Source organism: Hyperolius riggenbachi, chromosome 3 (assembly GCF_040937935.1).
Source record: "Hyperolius riggenbachi isolate aHypRig1 chromosome 3, aHypRig1.pri, whole genome shotgun sequence".
In the NCBI taxonomy this organism is placed as follows: Eukaryota; Metazoa; Chordata; class Amphibia; order Anura; family Hyperoliidae; genus Hyperolius; species Hyperolius riggenbachi.
In genome coordinates this window covers 346592371-346606991 of record NC_090648.1, presented here as the reverse complement: position 1 = coordinate 346606991, position 14621 = coordinate 346592371, and the positions used below count along the sequence as shown (strand labels likewise).

Below are 14621 nucleotides of genomic sequence, written 5' to 3'. Positions count from 1 at the left end.
AGTATAACACAAATGATAATACAGTTCCCTAGTCTTGGGTGTGAGGTCCGTGGTCTCAGCACCCTGGCACTAGTCTGGAGAATAACACAAAGATAAAACAAGTAATCTGGCTCAGTGTGACTTCCCAGGTCCTCCTGGTTCAAACACACTGTAGGATCTAACTATGGTCTGAATGCTTCCACGTAAGTGTTCGCAATGGCAGACAACCAGCAACTGACAAGCAAGCTGTACATATAGTTGTTGGACTCTGCCGCCCCGCCCGAGCCACTCAGCCAATCAGGAGTCCAGCAGGAATCAGCTGATCGTCCGGATCAGCTGATACCTCTGCTGCTGGTATAAAGGTCCTGACTTCTGGTGCGCGCGCGTAGCTTTCCATGCATCTGTGTGAACTAACAGACCCAGCCACACCAGACGCACGCCACCGTGTGTAAACCGCCACGTTGGACGCGGAAACAGCCGCCTTACTGCCAGTACATGCGGCGGGTTTTCCGCGATCTCTCACACTAATGTTCTAGGAAAACTCATTTCCAAACAGATAATCATCCTGTAATCAAGGACAGATTTTATACTCCATGGTTTCTAAGTACCTTCCCAGACTCCAAATCAAAAGGGGCCTCAAGTAGGTCTGCATAAAACTCCCCCTTTCTCTGAGGATGAAGTCTTATCCCTCTGGGTAGGTTTCTGTTTGTCGAGTTGAAGGTTTGTGGTAGGCAGTACACCCTGGCTTCCTTTTACCTGCCAAATCAAAACCAGGGACAATGATTCCTACGCCACCTGCCTAAACTAGAGACCTTTGCCATGGGGCAAGTTATCTAGGGAGCGGATCTATATTTCTTTCTAAACACGGCCCTGGATTCCTCAATGGGGCACTTGGGCATTAGAATTTAATCCAAAATAAATGAGAGGAAATGAGACTTGTAGATAGCTGGAGTATATTTCACCCTAAAAGCAAAGGCTACTCTTACTACTCTGCCCCACATAATTCCTCCAGAAGGATCAATGTCATCTTTTTGTCACATAGTCTGCTAAACACTGTGGTATCCTCAAATATTGTTGCAAAATGTTGGTCTGACCACACACCAGTCTACTGTTTGATTGGTATACTGGGGGTGTTTGGAGGTACATTTTTCTGGAAGCTTAACAACAATTTGCTTAAAGACCCCACACGCATAAGTGCTATGCGCAAGGCCATATCTGATTTTGTTGCTGCCCATGTAAATGATGGCACAGCTGAGGTAATAAATGGGTAGCTCTGAAGTACACCCTTAGAACTTCACATTTAAGCATAAGAGGCCTCCATTAGACACCATGCAATTTTGGACCTCTGAGGTCTTTTAAAGAAATTGTGGCTGCAGAGATGCCCTGAAGCTCTCAGAAGTTCGCAGGCCTTTAAAGTCAATGGAGCTCACTGCAAACAATTGGTTCACAAACTTTCACAGGAAAATTTGTATTCGCAAACTCGAAAGTGGGATGTTTGACCATGTCTACTTACCACAGGTGGTCCTCCAACACTGCAACTTGCTTCTGGTTACAGCATACAAGAGGTCTGTTCTAACACAGCTATATCATTCATCCCTCTTCCAAAGCATTAGTCATGTCACTAACCTTCCCTCAGATTTTCTCATAATCTAATCCCTGTCATATGGGCTCTGCAAAAAGTCCTGCGTTCTTCACTGTTGGCACCTATTTTCCCAGATTCTTTTTAGACAGTCTAGGATTGGGCAGCATGTACAGAGTACTTTTTGCACTGTTGCTGTTGTCCACCCGACTTGAATCTGACAGGCAGAGTCACCTAGGGTGGCATATTCTCTCTTTGGTTGTTTTCACAGCAAAGGACCTTTGTCATCCACCTGTTCTTCGTGCTTTGGCCTGCAGGAAGGATTTGCAGAACTTCTATTATTGGCTGTATTCTTCATGGCCTCTATATGATGCCCAGAAACCCTGTTTTACAAAAGGTAACAATAATGTGAGAAACGAAGCAGCTGCGGCGAACAGCACCGCCGCCGCAGCTGCCTCCATGCGGCCATCCGTACCCTCGGCGTCCAGGACGCCGAGGACGGAACGTTCTTCCGGGCAGGGGGTCGCCTTAGCGCGCTGGCGCGTGCACAGACGGGACCTTTATGCGGGGAGGAAGCCCGTCAGCTGACCTGTCGGTCGGCTGACGTCAGAGGAGTCCCACGGCGCCCAGGATTGGCTGATTCGGAGGGGCGTGCCAGTGGGGTCTCCTCTGCTTCATAAGCCTCCGGGCTTCATTATAGAATTGTCTGTTGTCGTGAATACTCGCGTGTTAGCACTCAGACCTTAGGCTAGTTCCCTGGTGTTGATGCTAAGGATTTCACACCTAGTCTAGGATATTGCTGTCTTGCTATTTGTTTATTGTAGACTAGTTCCCGGGTGTTGATGCCAAGGAGTTAACACCCAGTCTAGGATATTGTTTACTGTGTTGATCTCCTGTGTATGACTCTTAGCTATTACCTCTGACTCTGATCCTGCCTTCTGATCCTGTACTTTCGCCTATCTGCCTACCTGTTGCTGAACCTCTGCCTGATTACCGTTTACTCTCTTGTCTCACGATTCTCTACCGATACGTACCTTCCTGTTGCTGAACCTCTGCCTGATTACCGTTTACTCTCTTGTCTCACGATTCTGTACCTATACGTACCTCTCTGTTGCCGACCCTTGCCTGCCTGACCATTCTACTCGCCAGTGGGCCCTCGCCACTGGTGAGGTGTTTACTGCACCAGCTCCGCTGGTTAAGCTACACTGCTAGGCTATAGTTCAGCCTTGATTACCTGCTCACTAGGTATCTGTCATTTTAGTATTTCTGTATCTCGTAGGCTGCAGTACAGTCTGACTCACCCGCCCCTCGGGTGTTCATTTGCCTGCAGTATATTCTGAATCACCCGCTCCTCGGGAGATTCAGCCTTTTCAGTATTGTTTCTCCAGCTTGCTGGAGCTTGTATGCTAGTGCACGCTTCGTGTACTGATAGTAGTGTTGGACGAACAGTGTTCGCCACTGTTCGGGTTCTGCAGAACATCACCCTGTTCGGGTGATGTTCAAGTTCGGCCGAACATCTGATGGTGTTCGGCCAAACTGTTCGGCCATATGGCCGAACTAAGAGCGCATGGCCGAACGTTCCCCCGAACGTTCGGCTAGCGCTGTGATTGGCCGAACGGGTCACGTGTAGTGTTGAGCGAACATCTAGATGTTCGGGTTCGGGCCGAACATGGTCGCGATGTTCGGGTGTTCGAGCCGAACTCCAAACATAATGGAAGTCAATGGGGACCCGAACTTTCGTGCTTTGTAAAGCCTCCTTACATGCTACATACCCCAAATTTACAGGGTATGTGCACCTTGGGAGTGGGTACAAGAGGAAAACATTTTTAGCAAAAAGAGCTTATAGTTTTTGAGAAAATCGATTTTAAAGTTTCAAAGGGAAAACTGTCTTTTAAATGCAGGAAATGTCTGTTTTCTTTGCACAGGTAACATGCTTTTTGTCAGCATGCAGTCATAAATGTAATACAGATAAGAGGTTCCAGGAAAAGGGACCGGTAACGCTAACCCAGCAGCAGCACACGTGATGGAACAGGAGGAGGGCGGCGCAGGAGGAGAAGGCCATGCTTTGAGACACAACAACCCAGGCCTTGCATGAGGACAAGAAGCGTGCGGATAGCAATTTGCATTTTGTCGCCATGCAGTCATAAATGTAATACAGATGAGAGGTTCAATAAACAATAAACAGTAATTGGTGTTGTCCAGAATGCGCACAATGCGTGGGTCGCGTTCAATGCAGTCCTAGGCCGAAGAGGTCATAGCCTAGGGTCACAAAAACCTGTTTATTTGGGCAATTTCAATGGTGGCGAGTCTGACGTACATAAATCGCAGCAATGGCCGTTAGCAACGTCTGAATCTCACGAAATGTCTCATGCAGGTAGAAGACATATTGTTAGACTTGGGCTCCAAAGATGGGTTCCCTACATCTCTGCAAACCAGAGTTACAGGGCTCCAAATTTGGTAAAATCCCCCATAGGCTTTCATTGGGCCTCCTATTTACAGTTCCAAAATCTCACATCTTTTCAAAGGGCAATTGCTCAGCAGTGGCAAATTTTCTAGCATTGTAGGGACCCTTAGGGGGAACATGACTGGTGAGTTTCGGGCCCCTAGGCCAAAGAGGTCATAGCCTAGGGTCACAAAAACCTGTTTATTTGGGCAATTTCAATGGTAGTTTTGCTGACGTACATAAATCTCAGCCATGGCCGTTAGCAACGTCTGAATTTCACGAAATGTCTCATGCAGGTAGAAGACATATTGTTAGACTTGGATTCCAAAGATGGGGTCCCTACATCTCTGCAAACCAGAGTTACAGGGGTGCAAAATTGGTAAAATCCCCCATAGGCTTTCATTGCCTCCCTATTTCACTTTCCAAAATCTCACATCTTTTCAAAGGGCAATTGCTCAGCAGTGGCAAATTTTCTAGCATTGTAGGGACCCTTAGGGGGAACATGACTGGTGAGTTTCGGGCCCCTAGGCCAAAGAGGTCATAGCCTAGGGTCACAAAAACCTGTTTATTTGGGCTATTTCAATGGTAGTGATGCTGACGTACATAAATCTCAGCCATGGCCGTTAGCAACGTCTGAATTTCACGAAATGTCTCATGCAGGTAGAAGACATATTGTTAGACTTGGATTCCAAAGATAGGGTCCCTACGTCTCTGCAAACCAGAGTTACAGGGGTCCAAAATTGGTAAAATCCCCCATAGGCTTTCATTGCCTCCCTATTTCACTTTCCAAAATCTCACATCTTTTCAAAGAGCAATGGCTCAGCAGTACCAAATTTTCTAGCATTGTAGGGACTCTTAGGGGGATCATGACTGGTGAGTTTTGCCACTGCTGAGCCATTGCCCTTTGAAATGGTGTGAGATTTTGGAACGGTAAATAGTAGGCCCAATGAAAGCCTATGGGGGATTTTACCAATTTTGGAGCCCTGTAACTCTGGTTTGCAGAGATGTAGAGACCCCATCTTTGGAATCCAAGTCTAACAATATGTCTTCTACCTGCATGAGACATTTCGTGAGATTCAGACGTTGCTAACGGCCATTGCTGCGATTTATGTACGTCAGACTCGCCACCATTGAAATAGCCCAAATAAACAGGTTTTTGTGACCCTAGGCTATGACCTCTTTGGCCTAGGGGCCCAAAACTCACCAGTCATGTTCCCCCTAAGGGTCCCTACAATGCTAGAAAATTTGCCACTGCTGAGCAATTGCCCTTTGAAAAGATGTGAGATTTTGGAAAGTGAAATAGGGAGGCAATGAAAGCCTATGGGGGATTTTACCAATTTTGGAGCCCTGTAACTCTGGTTTGCAGAGATGTAGAGACCCCATTTTTGGAATCCAAGTCTAACAATATGTCTTCTACCTGCATGAGACATTTCGTGAAATTCAGACGTTGCTAACGGCCATGGCTGAGATTTATGTACGTCAGCAAAACTACCATTGAAATTGCCCAAATAAACAGGTTTTTGTGACCCTAGGCTATGACCTCTTTGGCGTAGGGGCCCGAAACTCACCAGTCATGTTCCCCCTAAGGGTCCCTACAATGCTAGAAAATTTGCCACTGCTGAGCAATTGCCCTTTGAAAAGATGTGAGATTTTGGAACTGTAAATAGGAGGCCCAATGAAAGCCTATGGGGGATTTTACCAAATTTGGAGCCCTGTAACTCTGGTTTGCAGAGATGTAGGGAACCCATCTTTGGAGCCCAAGTCTAACAATATGTCTTCTACCTGCATGAGACATTTCGTGAGATTCAGACGTTGCTAACGGCCATTGCTGCGATTTATGTACGTCAGACTCGCCACCATTGAAATTGCCCAAATAAACAGGTTTTTGTGACCCTAGGCCATGACCTCTTCGGCCTAGGACTGCATTAAACGCGACCCACGCATTGTGCGCATTCTGGACAACACCAATTACTGTTTATTGTTTATTGAACCTCTCATCTGTATTACATTTATGACTGCATGGCGACAAAATGCAAATTGCTATCCGCACGCTTCTTGTCCTCATGCAAGGCCTGGGTTGTTGTGTCTCAAAGCGTGGCCTTCTACTCCTGCGCCGCCCTCCTCCTGTTCCATCACGTGTGCTGCTGCTGGGTTAGCGTTACCGGTTCCTTTTCCTGGAACCTCTTATCTGTATTACATTTATGACTGCATGCCGACAAAAAGCATGTTACCTGTGCAAAGAAAACAGACATTTCCCGCATTTAAAAGACAGTTTTCCCTTTGAAACGTTAAAATCGATTTTCTCAAAAACTATAAGCTCTTTTTGCTAAAAAAAAATTTCCTCTTGTACCCACTCCCAAGGTGCACATACCCTGTAAATTTGGGGTATGTAGCATGTAAGGAGGCTTTACAAAGCACGAAAGTTCAGGTCCCCATTGACTTCCATTATGTTCGGAGTTCGGCTCGAACACCCGAACATCGCGGCCATGTTCGGCCTGTTCAGCCCGAACCCGAACATCTAGATGTTCGCCCAACACTAACTGATAGTACCTCACCAGCTCCTCTGGTGAGGTTATTTCAAACTATTAAAGTTACGGTTGCACCCAAACACTTACACTTTATTAGGTGTCCAGAGGTTAGCCATACTTGTATTATTGGTGATTCTGCAGATCACTAATAATCAGGTATACATCTGTATTGTTGGTGATAGTGCAGATCATCAATAATCAGATACTCTCTGTGTGCTGACACCAATCGTTACAAATAATCTGGAAATGTATTTTGTAAACAGCTGCTAATATTTATAAGGGCTTTCCATGTGATTTCAATATAAACATGTGTTAATAATTTGCAACTCCCAAAGCATATTTTGTAGCAGTTTGTTTTTGAAAAAATAAGCTAATTGGATTGGTATGTAATGTTTCGTTGTAGAGAAGTGCAAGCTTTAAGGTAGTTCTACAGCCTACCCTGGCCCTAATCCTAAACTGACATCTTCAACATTCATGTATCACTACATCAGTGAGCAGGAAAAGTAAATGGAATAGCTGGCATCATGGTGAGACAGGGTTATTTCATTTTCCTTTATTGCTGTGCCACAAAATCTTTCCATCAGTATAATGCAAATTACATTATTTTTAGTAAAGTCTCTCTTACCAGTAGGTGTGTCTTCCTTTATTCTCTGCAAGTTTGTTTCAGCAATTTGTGGTGTACCATTTGCAACTGAAAAAAAAAATCATAAAATGAGGTTATGGAATTGAAGTGAAGACTGTGAAGGAGTACTGACAAAATTGTTCTGAGTATTTTCCTGCTTGTTGGTGGCTTAAAAGGCATTTTATTCATAAGGTGTGAAAATATCACTTAGGAGAAAACTTAGGAGAAAAATTGAATTGAATAAGGGCCCTTTCATCTATTTGACTCTACGGATTTGTACACTATTTGACTGTCTTGGTTCTCAGGGAATGGAGATATCCGAAAGATCTGAAACTGAAATTTAAGGTGTGATGAAAAATCGCAATTCACCGAAAAGTAATCACAAGGACGACTTACTCCAGAGTTCCCCTTAAGTTTGAATTTTGCTTACAAAGAAAGTGTTTCTGTCAGAAATGACATTTCAGGTCTGCCATAGGAAACAGAGCTGTAAATACCTTGCGCTATAGAGGGGGCAATATTACCATAAAAACGTATCTTCCTGGCAGGCCTGGCAAATAGCCTTACACCCACATTCCAAGATCCGATATTCACTGAGAAATGATAAGGGTTTGCAGAAGAGGGGCTGTTAATCTCTCACTCTGGCAGCATCAAAGTAGTAAACAGATGCAACAAAGGGCAGAGGAAGATAGAATTTAATGTTAACATTGATTCACCTAGAAATAAATAATATACGGTAGGTTTTCTGTTGTAATTCCATATTTCAATTAATGTCAGTTATATGAAACTAAGTAGGATTGTTACTGGACAAAATATAAATGTCCGAAAACATCAATCATTGTAAAAACCTTCTGCAGCTAAGATATGGATTTCTTGGTTCTAAAAGATGATAACTACCTGGTGTTTGATATACATGAACACCAGACAACATGATGAATCAGAATTTCTAATTATATTCACGGTCAGGAGTATTGGCACAGAGATATGACATTTCCAGTTTTTTCATATCTCTTGCTTCCTCTAATGATAGGGGTGGAACTGGATCAGATGGCAGGGTCTGCCCATCTCTCATTACGATCTCCACCCCAGGAGAGAGGGGGTTAAAGTTCTGACACACAGATTTGTTTTGCTCTGCTTCTGTTAGTGACATCACCCTATATATAGTGATCTGTTACAGAGTATTGAGAAGATCCACAGGACTATAGAAAGCACTTTGGAGACACAACTGATCGACCAGCACTGGCAAAGTTTTAGATTAAAACAGATCCTATCACTACGGTGTTATATGTTGTCCCAATGCCCCTCGGGGAGACTGATAGTCTCCACTATTTTTTTGGACTCTGTTTTGCAATACATGGCCGGAATTTCACCACTTTTGCAGGTGTTGCCGGAAGTGCTGGAACACAGTATGGAACACAAGATGCGTACCAATCTTGTACAGTGTAGTGCGATAAACACAGCCTTATCGCATATGCATATGCATGAATGTAACCTTTTTTTTGCATAGATTAATACACTGAACTATAATGAATTATGCTACACCACATACAATCCTAAAAGGAATGCCCTCCAACCTACCCCACACCATATTGTAACACAGAACTCACTATGCCATCAGCCCAATGCCACCTAGTAAGGCAAGTGCCTGTAGTTAAATACCATGATACAGGGCACTGTCCTGCACCGATATAGGACAAACTATCTTTTGCCTCCTCCCCTAAAAATGGAAGGCGAAAAGGAAAACACTCCTTGTGCCTAATACTTGAATAAGGATACCCCAGCTGTCCATAGGGCTGTCCATAGGGGCTGGACATGTCCCACTTTTCAATGGGGATACCTTAAAGGACTTCTGAGCAGGGACGGATCTAGGGGAGGGCAAGCGGGTCTCTTGCCCCAGGCGCAGTTTGTTGAATTCTTAAAAAGGCGGCAAAATTTGGATGGGGAATGGCAGTTTAGGCGCCAAAACCTGACCTTGCCCCAGGCGCAACTTGGGGCAACTTGGTCTAGATCCGTCCCTGCTTCTGAGGCGTCACAAGGCCGATTCTGGATTGATTTCAGCATAAAATTGATTTCTCTCTTGGCCGAAACTGCCCATCATCGCTAGATCTATGGGTACCTTCAATCAAGCTGAGAAGCTTCCACTGTATCCAGGGAACTTTCTACAACCATCAATGTTATCAATTAGTTTCAGTGAATTGTAACTTTGCCTTCCAGTGACTTTATAGCAGTAATGTTTTCTGTTTAGTTTTATCTTGTGTTTTAGTGTTTTAAAGTAGAGATGCAATTTTCAGTTTTGTACCACATACCACATCAGTAGCAGTGATGCTTTCCTCCTATTCCTTCATTTAGGCCTCAGCACAACACGTCAGTCTGAGTGAAAGAGATCCAACCATCTATTACACTGTATCTTATAAGGGTGTAACCTATTAACTGACACAAAGTTACAAGGGAAATTGCATGTTGGAGTGCTGAATAATATGCTGATTCTGTGATCTGTGTGGAGGACCATGTAGGTGTTTAAGGCACAGGGTACAAAAAGGAGACTGCACTGGTTACGAGATACATCAACAGTACTAACTGCAGGGGGGAAAAGTAAGTGAGGGGTACTGACTATAGGGCTACACACTGGCTACAGATGGAGGCAACCTGAGAGAAATAAGTTGCTGCAAGAAATACATTGGCTTTGAGAAGGAGATGACTAACTATAGGCAGGAAAAGGGTACTAACTACCTACAGATTGGAGTACAACACGGCAGTGCATAGGCTATTATTGAAAGTGCATCATCTGCAAAGAAGCTTGAGTACTAGCTATAGTTGGTTCTTGGTAGAGTAGCACTATCTAAATGATGCAGAAGTGCAAAATCTTTTGAGAATTCTAAGGTACAAATAATTAGCATTCTGAATTTTTTTATAACCAAACTATACATAAAAAGTCACCTTGATTTCCAGTCATTAAGAGCAACGGGATCAGGAACCAGATCCAAATCATTCTTCTGACATGTATAATCTGTAAAAACACACATTACATTCTGAAAAGTTACAGAAAATCTTATGTAATTTCACCTTGTAAATCTGCACGTTGGATATGGAGTTTCATTTCAGTCTATAGAAAGTTTTCTATTAATCCCTTTCAGCTTGTCTCTGCATTTAAACATTTCCCCATCCTGCCTCTGATGAAGCAGGTTGAGCCTGTGCCACGTGTCAGGCTTGGGCAGCTGAGAGCAAAATAAAATGACTGTAAATCTGCTGAAAAATCTAATTGTGTATTCCCAGCATTACTTCTCTACCCAACTGTCTGAAGCAAACAGAGTATGGCTGAAAAAAAAAGAAGAAAAGAAAAAACAGATCTAAATTATATTTTGGTATTCCCATAAGCACAACTGCATGATCTCAGCAGAGCTTAGAAACATCTGTGTAGCAGTAAACTTAAAGGACTTGTCACAGGCAGAGCAGATAGGACCAAACTGCTCACACAAGGACTTCCTGTATAGAACTTTTATCTAATGTGATGTCAGCACGTCATTTTACCCCTGACGAAGCCCCTCACTTTGGGTCAAATATGTTTGGATTTTGATGCATGAATTCACATGTACAGCTCTAGTACTTTTTTATACTGTTTAGTCAGCCTAGTCAAAAATTGGTCATATGTTCTATGTACATTCATTCATCCAGAGTAAGGGAGGAAATGACATCAGTATTGGCTTCAGTCAGAGGGAATTAAGATGGCAAATGCCTGAAACAGAATTCTCTTTATTTACTACATAAAATTCACTTAAATCAAAATGTGGAAAGTGCAATACATATGTTAGGAACATAGAGCAAGTATTTATCTACTTATAAATGTGTTGGGGTTTTTTTAGATAGTGTAGCTGACAGCTCCTCTTTAAAGATTAGGTTCCATAGCTCCCACAAGGTTAATGTACTTTCAACTACAGAATTTTAACATTTAATACAGAGTGGATACACTTATCCAGCATCACCCTTTCCGTGTGGGTGCAAGGCCTAGCAGGGGCATAGTAATGGGGGGTGCTGAGGTTGTGACTACATCGGGGCCCCTGGGCCAGAGGGGCTCCATAGAGGGCCCTCCCTCAACTGCAGTATTAGCTCTCTATTGGTCCTGTGCTCATAATAATCAATTCTATAGATACTTTGAATAGTAGTAATCATTAACAAACTGTTCCCCATCCCCTTCTTGCACCTCTGATACTGTAGTTGCATTGGCAGGTTTTGGTGCGCCATATCAATTGTTATGTATAGAGTGCTTAGGGGGCCCCAATGTAAAACTTGCATCGGGGCCCACAGCTCCTTAGCTATGCCACTGGGTGCCAGATTACCGAAACTCCACTGTAGTACACAACCTTATTTTTATCTGAGAGATTCTATTTTTCCTCCCTCATAAACTTGTTGGCAGTTTGACAGACGAGTCTCCTGCCTGGATTAGACTATCATGTTAATTGCACTCTTATGGTTGTGGTTTTGCTTAGCTGTGGATTGCTGAATCTAACCAATTTCTCAATAAAAGCTGTCTCATACGTGCTGATAGGGCTATTAATCACCATGCTGGTGAAGTATTGTGCAAGGAGCAAAGGTGTCGGGGACAAGGAGACATAAACTCATGGATTAGAATTAGGAATATCATGAAAAAAAATTGTACTATTAATAGACTATTGTATTTTAGCCTGACATCATGTAAGTGATCCTGTCCATTTTCAGTGACCAGAGATACAACTTTGGAGATTTAACTCCCAAATCTTGTTGCTAGCAAGGGAAGGGAGATTTTCCCAACAAGGATACAGACAGCAATGACAACTTGAAAATGTTTTTAGCCCTCTCACCTAAGACAAAACATATTTTGACTGGCTGTCATGATCTCACCTCACCCTGGTTCCAGAGGTGAGTCAGGCTGCATCCAGGAGTGAATGGACAAGCGTCTCACGGCAAGCGAGCATCGTCTCTATCTCGGGCTCGCATGGACTGATCTCTGCCATGGCTGCCAGGTGACGAGGACAATTGGCATTCACTCCCCGACGCAATCCTTGATCCAGGAAGTGATTGACTATACTGAGTCAGTCACTGTATGCGGTTGTAGTATCCATCAGCTGGCTAATGCACTAAGGCCTCTTGATTGGAGGCCTGGAGTGTTTAAGGCTGAAAGCAGCAGTAACTTGTTGCCTGCGTTAAGATGTTAGAGCTAGCTGCTGGGCATTCCTAAGCTTCTATTGCTTGTCTGATACTTGTTTAAACCTTTGCCTATATATTGACCATTCTATTGTCTGCTGCCTGGATCCACTCTTACCTGCCTGACAACTCTCATTTCTGTATCCATCTGATCCTATGTGTATGACCTTTGGCTTGCTGACTTGAAGTTTGCTTACAATTGTGATTGATAGTTATCTGATAGCTGTGTATGACTTGAAAATACGATTACTGCCTGTATCATTGGTTTGTGGAAACTGGTGGTGGTTTAATTGCCTTAATGCACATTAAAGGAAAACTGAAGTGAGAGGGATATGGAGGCTGCCATATCTATTTCCTTTAAAACAATACCAGTTGTTTGGCAGCCCTGCTGGTCTATTTTGCTGCAGTAGTGTCTGAATCACACCAGAAACAAGCATGCAGCTAATCTTGTCAGATCTGACAATAACGTCAGGAACAATTGATCTAATGCATTTTTGTTCGGGGTCTATGGCTAAAAGTATTAGAGGCAGAGGATCAGCAGGATATCCAGACAAGTGGCATTGCTTAAAAGGAAATAAATATGGCAGCCTCCATAGCCTTCTTGCTACAGTTGTCCCCTAAAGGGGCCCATACACTCAGCCGATTTTCTGGCCGACCAATCGATCCCGATCGATCAATTGATTGATCGTTTGCAAATCGGTTGGCCAATCGACCGATCGATGGCCGATTTCGATCGATTTCGATGGATTTCCATCGAACTGGCAGGGTGGAAAATTTAGGTCGATCTGATGAGATTGCTTATCAGTTTGCATTGGCCTTAATGGAAATCTGATGGCAAAAAAATGCCATCAGATCGAATTTCAATAGATTTCAAACTGAAATCTATTGGAATTCGATCCTGGTAAAAAATATAGATCATCAGATGCATTTCTTATCTATCTGCTGCCAATCTGACGAGTGTATGGGCACCTTAAGGCCTGGGTGTAACCAATGTCAGGGAGACACTACTCTGCCTCCTGTTCAAGTGGGGATGTGCCACACAAGATGAAGATTACGGAGGTAGATTGGGCCATAGGGACTCATATAAGGCGGTGGATCTACTGGTCCTTACACTGGCGTCCTACTTAAATGCTAAAGCAAGCTCTGACTACAGGCCTCTGTGTATGCTAGGTCATCTTGTTTATTCCATTCTACATGAACATAGGGGCTACTAAATAATCAGTAGAGATTTAAGCCTGTTGTTAAGATGGCCATACACTTATAGATTTGCAGCAGATTCGACCATCAGATAGATTTCTGTCACATACCTGTCAAGTCGAATCTGACAGGAATCTACCTGATGTGTGCCACACACTAGGAACAGATTTCCAATAGATTTCAGAATGAACTCTATTGGAAATCTATTGGAAATCTATCTAAATGCATTATTGGACCATTAGACCCAATGCAACTCTATAGGCCTTCAATCTGCTGCCAGCAGAAGATTGACCTAGATGCTCCATCCAGTCAGATAGATCAAATCGAAGAAATCTGCCGCAAATCGATTGATTGGCTGATTCGATAGAATCGATTTCTGATCGATTGTTTGAATCAATAGAATTGATCGATTGATTGATGGCTGAAATCAACCAGTGTATGGGTGGGCCCCTTAAGTGTGAGAATTTGACATTAGCTTGCATTTAATTTCCGTCCAGTTTCATATCAGTTGATGTCTACAGATATACTAGTGAATGATAAACTAAGGTCACACTGTGGTCAAACTGAAATCTAGCTGAAAACAAAACAAAAAAAACAGCAGAGATCATATTGCCTTTCGAGTAGACCTGAGGCGAGCATAAAAAATAGTTAGATACTTAATATGGAGAAGCAGGGCTCAGGAATCCCATAGAGCATTTCCAGTCCTCTCTCTATGACCTCATTACACCGCTGTCCCGCTGTACCCGATCAGTAGGTTGAATATGTCCTTTAGTTCTTTTAAATCCAAGCCAGTGGCATAGCCAATGAGCTATGGGCCCCGTTGCAAGTTTTACATGCCTAACCCCTAGACCCCCTCTTTGTTTAAATATACATAATTTAATAAATTGTATATATTACATATATTGTGCTGTAACTATACCTAACCTTACTCTCACACAGAACCCTCCCTGTACCTATCCTTAACCCCTAGACCCCCCTGGTGGTGCCTTGCCCTAACCACTCCCCTGGAGGTGTATATTGTACTGTAACTATACCTAACCCTACTCTCACACAGAACCCTCCCTGTACTTATCCCTAACCGCTAGACCACCCCCCTGG

General features: G+C 43.4%; 1 protein-coding gene across 1 annotated transcript in view; it reads right to left on the bottom strand.

Annotated features, from left to right (window-relative positions):
- CDHR2 (cadherin related family member 2) overlaps nt 1-14621 on the bottom strand; it is a 126420-nt gene that overhangs the window by 107765 nt on the left and 4034 nt on the right. The window contains exons 2-3 of the mRNA XM_068272817.1: nt 10086-10155; nt 7155-7220 (exon numbers count right to left, since the gene is read on the bottom strand). Of these exons, the coding sequence (XP_068128918.1) occupies nt 7155-7220; nt 10086-10137 (118 nt within the window). The 5' untranslated portion in view covers nt 10138-10155. The remainder of the gene's footprint in view (nt 1-7154; nt 7221-10085; nt 10156-14621) is intronic.